Here is a 10146-nt window from a genome sequence, read left to right on the forward strand (position 1 = left end):
TTCCTTCACACTATCAGATCAATTCCCTTCATATAAACAGTCCCATTCACACGTAGTAAAGGTCCTATAAACGATATATATATACAAACAACCTTCTCTTCCACCTAAGGAATAATTATGTGCACAATATTTATCACTAGAATGCTAACAGGAAACTAAGCACTTCTTGACTTAACATTGCTTTTGATTCTAGCTTGGTAGACAAGTTTCTTGCGCAGCGGTGAGATGGTGCAAGGGACACAACCCATACAATTGTAGTAAAATGTTACCTGCTCAGCATTACCTCCCTTTATTCCCTGCATTTCTGACTATTAAGATCAGGTCTACAATACCAAAGATGAAACAGTAGATCTTAGGTCAATCAATCATAATTAAAAAAAAAGATTTTGAGAGATTATAAAATAATTATGCAAACTGTATGTACAACGATACAATTTGTATTAGTCCATTTTATTATGGTATTTAATTATTTATACTCTTTTCTTGTATGATACAGACGTTACTTCGAAAAAGAAGATGATTACGTCCTACACGTCATGCATCTAGTCATGCATATTAACCAATGACCTAAATTCAGCCCAGTCACTGGTTTTCTCTGCTGGCTCAGGCAACCAATTCCATGCTCTAATAGCACTAGGGAAGAAAGAGCATTTGTTCAAATTTGTCCTAGCATATGGAACAAAGAGTGTACCTCTATCTTTGTGTTTTTCTTAGTATTTTATTAAATTTTGTTTTTGTATTTGAAGATTATGGTTCAGTGTTTTATGTATAATTGCTACTTTACTTTTGAGTCTTCTCTACTGAAGGCTTTCTAAATTTAGTGATTTTACTAAAGGTGTTACTCTAGTCAAATGTGAATATTCGTTTGTTTGAATCTCACTGCTCTATTTTGTGTCTGTTCCAGTTTCTTAATGTTTTCTTCAGTTGAGGGGTCCCAAACAGAGGATGCATATTCTATTATTGGCATAACCAAGGTTAAATAAAATTTTAGATATATGTTCTTATTTGATTTATATAAATTTCTTTTAATAAACCCAAATGCTTTGTTTGATTTTTTAAATAGTTTCATTAATATGGGGATTCCATGACAGTTTTTCATTTATTATAACACCTAGGTATTTTGCGTTTTTAGTCTGTGTTACTGGTTTACCATGAATAAGATAAGTGGAATTAATTTGTTTTAGTTTGTTTTTATTTGTTACTCTTAATAACTGACATTTTTCTGGACGGAAAGACATGCTCCAATTTGATTTCCATTTCTGTAATTCATCTAATTCTCTTTGTAAAATTTCTGTATCTTGTGTTGTTTTTATTGTTCTATATATTATGCCATGGTCTGCAAATAATCTGACTTTTGTTCCTGAACTAATACAATTTGGTAAATCATTTATGTAAATTAAAAATAGTAGTGGACCTAAGACTGTTCATTGAGGTACCGTACACCTGAGTTTACTGTTATTGGTGTTGATTTAGAGCCATTTATTATTACAGTTTCAATTTCTTCGTAGTCATTCTAGTCTTACTTATCTTACGTATGGCTGACATCCTAACATCACTTTGTAGTGTTATATCTAGATTCTAGTAGAAATCCTGACGAAAATTATACATATACTCATACACGTTCATTGGCGTGAATCAGACAAAACCAAGATCACGTGATATGTTTTTAAAAAAAGTAAAAGGAATAGATGGCTCTATAGCGTAGCCACGGGAAATACTGCACTCCTCATTATCTTCGGACTCGAAGACAAGCCTTATTAGTACCGATATATCGATAGATATAGTAAACATAGTGTTCCGAGCAAAATTAACATTTATTCCAACTTTATTTATAAAATATATACCAACTATTTTAACCCTAGCGTAGCATGGGTATCAGCTAGTATATATATATACCCCATCCTCATCCTTTATATCAGTGATGCTCAACCTAACTGGACCTGCGGGCCTTTTTATTTTCCGACACTCGTGTCGCGGGCCACATAAACAAAAGGTACGAAAAATTAAATGAAATAAATCTGAAAGAATTTGATTAGCAACCGGTGGGACTAGTACTTACATTAATTAATGAGATATTTAAAATTTGTTGTTTTTTTAGGCGTCAGAAAATGGCTTCATTTCTCTACTTAAAACGTATGCAACATTGTAACAAGCTTTACCCCCAACTTATTTTCTTGTCTCTTTTGGGTTAATATTCCCATCGATCCTCTAATCTCTAGGCAAAGTTTAACAATCTTTTATTTGCGTCTCAAACCATAAATGCGTCATATTTTTTTAGAATGCCGTTTATAAATTGTTTTTTTAAACAGCCATACTTTCTTAATAAAACAAATATATTAGCTTATTATCATGTTCCTCAAAAAAGATCTGTTCACTTTTCCTGGTAGACTCTACATTCTGAATCCCATTTCATTAACTCATCCACGCACAATTGTTAAAGGTCATTGTACTAATCCATCAGAGAAAAAGTGATTTGGTGGAGGGGAGGGGGAGTATTTTCTACAATTTGTGCCGACGTTTCGGTGGGCCGGCTGGAACCACATCGCGGGCCGGTTCTGGCCCGCGGGCCGTAATTTGGGCATCACTGCTTTATATGAACAGGTTAGAAGTGGAGATAACTTTGTCAAGAAGTGACAATATAATTGTATTACAAATTATAATTCAAAATCTTACGACAACAAAAAGTTTACACCATAGGCTTATATATTATACATAAGTCTATGATCTAGAATTCTAGATCTAAAGACTAATTTATATGTTACATAGGTTAGGGTTGAAAAAAACAACAACTTTACTTCTTTAAACTACTTTACAAAACAACGCCTTGATCCAACTTTCTAAAACATTTTCACGACTTTTTTTGTAGTGTTAAAAAATCTCCATGTCCTGACTATAGAAGTATATATATATATATATATATATATATATATATGGCGTCGCCAAAACGTCCTTCTTCGTCAGTTCCTAATTCTAACATGTAGACCCTGTTTAGCCTTAATTACAAGTAACAAGCTGCATAATATTCTGTATAGCGCTGGATTTACCTAAAGTCAACAGGGCTTAGGTTTAGGCCTCCAAAAAATCTGTCTCAGGGATATTTTCATTCAATCAATTTGTAGACACAACAAAGGAAAAATTGACTTATGTTGATTACAAGGGGCGCCATAGTTCAAATAGCTTATGGTCATATTACGTCTATTTCCAGCCCTGATCTCGTAATAATCGACCATCGGTTGTCTCTCAAATTAACAAATACATGATTTGGCCATAACACTCATTTATATTTCGAAAACAAGTTTGAAATGAGAATGTTTACACAATGACAAAATATAACTCTATTCCCATCAATCAGTGAATATTATATTCGTTTTTTTTTTTTTGTAAAGTATATAAATTACTAAAATTGTGGACCCTGAATTGGTCATGGGTGCGGGCGCAGTGTACTTCCTTAGCGCTACGCCACCGACAACAACATTTAATTATAAACAAGTTGAATTCATAGATACAAGCTAGATCTAAACTTTTATTTACATTCGCATATGAACTTTAATTTAACACATTTTTTAGAACAATAATAATCAGGACTTTACAGAACCTGTAGAACATATTTTTATACAAAATACAACATACATTTTCAATTGATCATAACTTTCTAGTTATCCGTTCGAAATGAAAATGTCCTATTATACACATATAGCCTACAGACTAGTGTATGAATGTCAAATTCCATATACCTGAGATAGAAGCTCTAAACAAGATACAACTTCAATTCACAATACAATGTACCCTTATGTTTAAACATAATGTTTGGTTATACACAAACAAGTTTATAAACAGTCTATGTGGTTATACACAAACAAGTTTATAAACAGTCTATGTGGTTATACACAAACAAGTTTATAAACAGTCTATGTGGTTATACACAAACAAGTTTATAAACAGTCTATGTGGTTATACGGTAAGAAATGTCTTAGAACTCAATTCAAAGTGAGTCAGCGGTAAGAAATGTCTTAGAGCTTAACTCAAAGTGAGTCAGCAGTGAGAAATGTCTTAGAACTCAATTCAAAGTGAGTCAGCGGTAAGAAATGTCTTAGAGCTTAACTCAAAGTGAGTCAGCAGTGAGAAATGTCTTATAACTCAACTCAAGGTGAGTCAGCAGTGAGAAGTGTCTTATAACTCAATTCAAGGTGAGTCAACAGTGAGAAATGTCTTAGAACTCAATTCAAGGTGAGTCAACAGTGAGAAGTGTCTTATAACTCAATTCAAGGTGAGTCAACAGTGAGAAGTGTCTTATAACTCAATTCAAGGTGAGTCAACAGTGAGAAGTGTCTTATAACTCAATTCAAGGTGAGTCAGCAGTGAGAAGTGTCTTATAACTCAATTCAAGGTGAGTCAGCAGTGAGAAGTGTCTTATAACTCAATTCAAAGTGAGTCAGCTGTAAGAAGTGTCTTATAACTCAATTCAAAGTGAGTCAGCTGTAAGAAGTGTCTTATAACTCAATTCAAAGTGAGTCAGCTGTAAGAAGTGTCTTATAACTCAATTCAAAGTGAGTCAGCTGTAAGAAGTGTCTTATAACTCAATTCAAAGTGAGTCAGCGGTAAGAAATGTCTTAGAACTCAATTCAAAGTGAGTCAGCGGTAAGAAATGTTTTAGAGCTTAACTCAAGGTGAGTCAGCAGTGAGAAGTGTCTTATAACTCAATTCAAGGTGAGTCAACAGTGAGAAATGTCTTAGAACTCAATTCAAAGTGAGTCAGCAGTGAGAAGTGTCTTATAACTCAACTCAAGGTGAGTCAACAGTAAGAAATGTCTTAGAACTCAATTCTATGTGAGTCAGCTGTAAGAAATGTCTTTTCAAAGTGAGTCAACAGTGAGAAATGTCTTAGAACTCAATTCAAGGTGAGTCAACAGTGAGAAATGTCTTAGCACTCAACTCAAAGTGAACTTACGAGCGAGGGCAACACTTAAAGCAAACGTAACAAACCTCTTTCAGCTGCTCTGGGCTCAACCCTCGTACAGTTTTGGCGCAACTCGTGTGCCACCTGGTATCACAAATTTGACACTGGATCATAGGAGTCCCGTCCCTCTTGTTACACCCTTTGCAGAGATCGTTCGGCAGGTCATCTTCAGAGTCTGTTCTATAGTCATCGCAAGCAGTCATTTCAGCTTCCATTCGTACAGCCAGGACAGGGTCCTCGTCACTGTCAATGTCTTCTGACTCTGGCCTCAGCTTTAGCTTCTTCTTGGGTTGTTTCTCTTTCTTTTTTTGCCTCTCCAGTTTTTTGGTCTCCCGAAGCAACCTTTTCTGTTCCTTTTCTTCTTCCTTTTTCTTTCTCTTCTCTTCCTTTTGCAGTTTTTTGCACATTTTTTCCTTTTCTATGTCATCTTTGTCTTTTAATGTTCTCCTAAGTACAGGTGCTTCTATACATTCTTCTATACATTCTTCGCCGTTGACTAGACTCGGTAAAGTGGGCGTGGAACTAGTATTTATTTTCACCTTGAATGATGGAAGGCCTATTTTAAATATATCATCTTCAGTAATTTTTGCTTTGGTTGGTGGGTCTTGGTGGCAAAGATCTAGGAGGGCATGAGATAATTCTTCAAATTTGTGAAACTGGCTTTCATCTTTTGGATACGAAAAATCTTCAGCTTGAGAGTCAGATAATTTGGTTAAAAACTTTACAAGTTGTTGGCGTGAAATTTCGTCTGCTACAAAGAAACATAAATCTTTAAGGGCTTTCAACCGCTGGCTCGTCATTTCTTTCGGGGTGGATGCATTCGATGTTGTTGGGGTCTGAAATTGCATGCTAGTGGTAGATGTTTTATTTGAAGTGTGAGCTTGAGATGGTGAGGATAATGAAGAGGATGGTTCGCGTAGGTTGGTGCTCTCTGCTGGGATGCTCCACGATGTGCCAGGGCCCATAGATAGGGTGTTCAATGAAGATGCTTCAGGGAGGGCAGGGGTCTCAGATGTGATGTTCCCTGCTGATGTCTCTGGAAGTGCACGACTCTTGGGTGCAACATTTACCAAGGAGGCTTCTATGAGAAGTGAGATGGGTGAGGATGCTTCATTCGAATCGAGAGATGTGGATGTTATCACAGATGTAAGGCCTTCTAGTGGATTGATTGATGGCAAGGCTGCTGGTGATGTGAGTGCCTTGGGTGATATGGTCAAGGATGAGGCATCTTTGGGATCTGGGCTATCAGAATCAGTGGCATGATATACGCTGCTTGGGTCAATTTTCCCTGACTTAATTATTTTTTCTGGGTTAAAGGGATATATTCCCACAGTTGAAAAGCTTTCTGCAGCTATGTCAGGATTAGCTACTAGTTTCCACACTGGATTGAAAATAAGTGCGAAGGACTCCAACTTCATGTCTTCTCCAGTCAATGATTTATGCGTTCTCATGGCTTCGGACCATGCTGGCTTTATGGCCCCAAAGAAGGCGTGGTCCAATGGTTGAATAAGGTGACTCCCATGGGGTAGGAGCCGATATAAAATGATTTGGTTCCGAGCACACAGCTGCGATGTTTCAATGAGGGAGGTGCGGCTCGTGTGCCCGTCCACCAGGAGGACGACTGGTTTGGGAAGATCTTGAGTCGCAGGTATGAAACTATCGTGGATCCATGTGTTAAATATTGTAGCATTAATGCACCCATTTTCAGAAACTTGAAGAGAGGCTTCTGGAAAGTGCTCTAAGCGATTCTTGGAAGGCATTCGTTTATATGGGTAAATTAACAAGGGTGGGATATAATGCCCCCCTGCACTAGCACACGCCAGCACCGTCACACGAGCTTTGCTTTTCGAGGACATCTTGTAAACGTGCTTAGATCTTCTGCATGCACCGATGGTTCTGTTTTTGGCATTAAATGTAAATACCAGCTCATTAGCACCGAAAATTCTTTCAGGACAGTTCCAAATACTAACATCATTTCCATCGACTGCTGCTTTAAAATCTGAGAACCATTGACTGAGTTCTTGAGGCGTGATCATCCCCCTTTCTATTCCAAGAGCCAGCTCCGGATGCCGGCCGTAGAATCCGGCGAGCCACGTGTAGGAGGGCAACTGATTGCGGCTTTTCGATGAGGCATTTCTTTGAGCCATTATGTCACGGGCTGCTAGCCTAACCTCTTCGCTGGTCTTGACAACTCCGAGTTGAGACAAGTCCACAAGCCATTTCGCCAGCTGGGCTTCCTCTTTCATCGTCAAAAGCATCTTCGAGGCTTCAGGCAAAGATTTACACGTAAGTTTGTTAAAAAGCGTTGACGCTGGAATTTGAAACTGTTTGGCAGCTTTTCTGATAGACAGTCGTCCTGACTTTACTTCCTGAATGGCATCTATTATAAGCTGGGGGTCGTGAACTTTGCGTTTACGGCATCTGTGGCCGGGGTTCTTTTTAACTGTAGACATTCTCTCGGCTGAATTATAAACGCTCTTTAAAATAAAAGGGGAAAAAAAAAGGGGGGGGGGAGAGAGAAAATTAGTTTTAGTTATATGCTAACTTCATCAATTTCTATCTAAATTTTAAGAAACTATTGGATAACCTACAATTAGATTACAAGTCTCAATAAATAAAAAAAAAAAGAAAATAGATGCAAATAAAACTAAAGTATAAAAGCTTTTCATTAAAAAAAAAAAAAAAAGATGGGGGCAAGAGATAGGAGTGGATAAAGCTAGATTTATTTATATTCATTCATTCATTCATTTCTATGTGAATTTTAAAGTAATACTGGATCATCTACATTCATATTAGCACTACCAGTATTTGAAGACAAAAAAATGCAAACAGCACCCCTACAGCTAAGACAGATCATGATGAGAAAGTAAACATCAGAATAAAAGCCGGACATTTTCATACTTTGGGGGAATGTCTGCCAGACGGACAAAAAACAAACACCAAAAGGAGGACATGGCCTCTTTTAGGCGGACGTCTGGTATCTTTTAACCCTAGGAATGTTAAATCCTGCCCGACACATGTTTTGAAATAAGAATTTCACTCACAATGTACAAATCGCGAGTTGAAACATTGGAGTAATACTGCGAATTTTAATCTTAACGGTTCACCTCTGGTTGCATCTGCTGAGTTCAACTTCGCAAAATTACAGTCAACAAAATTTCGGTGACTGTCGAGTTTGCATTTCCCCCCCCTCATTATTTCATGTGTTATCTCTACAATGTCGCATAGAAAAACGCGTAGAAGTAATTAATCTTGTGTTGTTGTTTTTTTTAAGTTGAGTGGTAGTGGGAGTACTTTTTTTCTAATAAAAAAAAAAGGTCTCATTAACAATGAAATCGTTTATAAGTTTCAAACGTCAGTAATGTATCCAGACATTTCACTACTAAACCTGAATACACTCCTTCTACACTCCTAATTAATGACGAGAGAAAAGAAAGGCCGATGATCTAATCCCACTCATAGAAAGTTTGCAATCTTTGCATATTCACATTTATAGTGAGCAGCTGTATTTGTCAAATGTTTTACATGTTTCGGATGTGCCTTCAGAGTTGAATTTAATCTAGTTTCCAGTCGAAACCCCTCGCAGGACGACGGGAGATGGCAGCGCGCAGGGTATGAACCCGGGACCATCGACAAGTGCGAACGACAGTCCAGCGCGCATAACGCACGACCAGGCAGCCCATTTATGAGACTAAGAAAAAGCTGTAGCCTGTGAGAAATAGACTGACGGATAAACACCTCAAGAATAACTACGTCCTAATTTAAACCAAATGATGAACAATTTTCAAAACACTGCCAGCTCTGTTCATTAGGCCTATTTCTATATTACATCGATATTATTTTAAAAAAAAATTGTTTTCGCCCATATAAACTTTGTGGCCCGCTCTGATAAAGTTTGCCTATCACAAACAAACCACAACAAACAAATAAACAATATTTCAATTTCAAGGATATACATTGGAAGAATTTTGGACATTCGTGATTCTAGCTTCTAGATATTATATTAGGGTATTTAGAATTATTTTTATTACATACTAGATAGCTAGATCTATAGATGTGTCGAGGGTCTAACAATCTAGATATTTATTTTTTCACCAAACACCCCATAGTTTTTTTTTTTTAGAAACAGTAAACCAGAACTGTTATTGTTACAAGTTTCGTAAGTTCTTTACACAACTTACAGGAAAGAAAATTACATCCGGCCCAACCTCCAGCAGGACGTAAATGGGAAGAGGCGGATCCAGATGGAAGCAGAAGGGGTTCGAACATCGTGATTACGGTCTAAAGCGCATACCATATAAATTAGTATAGCTCTACATCGTTCCGTAATGTTGTCATTGCTGGAAGTGGTAATTGAAATAAACACTCCAATACCCATACTATACTTCGAATCGCATGCGACTTAAATAGCCTCTGACAACCAGCCCCTTTCCTGGCCTACGGTTGTGGCTCTGAGGAACTGTTATCAGGAACAGGAGGAGTGGCAAAGGCGAGTAACTGGTGCCTAAACATTTAAGGGGCCAGTTAGCCAAGGTTGGCTACCCATCTAGAATTAAAACTCTGAATTCAAACCTAGATCTAGATATATAGATCTAGACCTATTTATTATATGCTGCCCAGCAGCTAGGCCTAGATCTATATTACGTATATTGTCTATAACTATAACCAAATATGAAATGGCTTTGAGAGTCCTCCCTGGGGAAAAATTTGGACCCTTAGGCAGATTGCAGCACACAGCTACAACATGGCAGAGCCTGCTAGATCTATTCATAAACAGTGTCGGCACTTGCCGTTGCTTTGGACTTTGGGGTGTTGGAACTTGGATTTGGATAGAAAAATAAAAAGGAGGGGGGGGGCTCTTTGTGGGCGACATCGTTCCGACCATAGCTTTCATCTCATTTCTATGAGATGATCCATAGTCGTTTCGCGACAGGAGGCCATGTAATTGTAAATTTAGATATAGTTGAACAGAATCTAATGTTTGTGTGCCTAAGTAATACTATAGTCATTAGCCTGCACCTGTTATTTTACGACCTGTGAAGTTTCGTCTTGGTCACGGAGAAAACAAAACAGGAACATAGTCTTTCTCAAATTGGACATGCGCAGTGGTTTCGTTCAAAACAACGAAATAAAAGGGCTGAGACAAAATACGAGATGTTTGGTTTGAATGATTTTGTAGGATGTTTGCT

At 37.5% G+C, this 10146-nt stretch overlaps 1 protein-coding gene across 2 annotated transcripts; it reads right to left on the minus strand.

Annotated features, from left to right (window-relative positions):
- Positions 1–4834: 4834 nt before the first annotated feature.
- Positions 4835–10088, minus strand: LOC106060490 (uncharacterized). 2 transcript variants are annotated; one of them, XM_013218393.2, is made up of 2 exons: positions 9977–10088; positions 4835–7434 (listed from the first exon to the last, which is right to left on the minus strand). In XM_013218393.2, exon 2 carries the CDS (start codon positions 7408–7410, stop codon positions 4945–4947), a length of 2466 nt encoding a protein of 821 aa, XP_013073847.2. In that variant the 5' UTR covers positions 7411–7434; positions 9977–10088; the 3' UTR covers positions 4835–4944. The 2 variants fall into 2 exon arrangements, with proteins under 2 accessions (XP_013073847.2, XP_055892468.1); XM_056036493.1 differs by having other exon boundaries at positions 9992–10049.
- Between the last annotated feature and the right edge of the window lie 58 nt (positions 10089–10146).

The sequence above is a fragment of the Biomphalaria glabrata genome, chromosome 7 (genome assembly GCF_947242115.1).
Source record: "Biomphalaria glabrata chromosome 7, xgBioGlab47.1, whole genome shotgun sequence".
Taxonomy (NCBI): domain Eukaryota; kingdom Metazoa; phylum Mollusca; class Gastropoda; family Planorbidae; genus Biomphalaria; species Biomphalaria glabrata.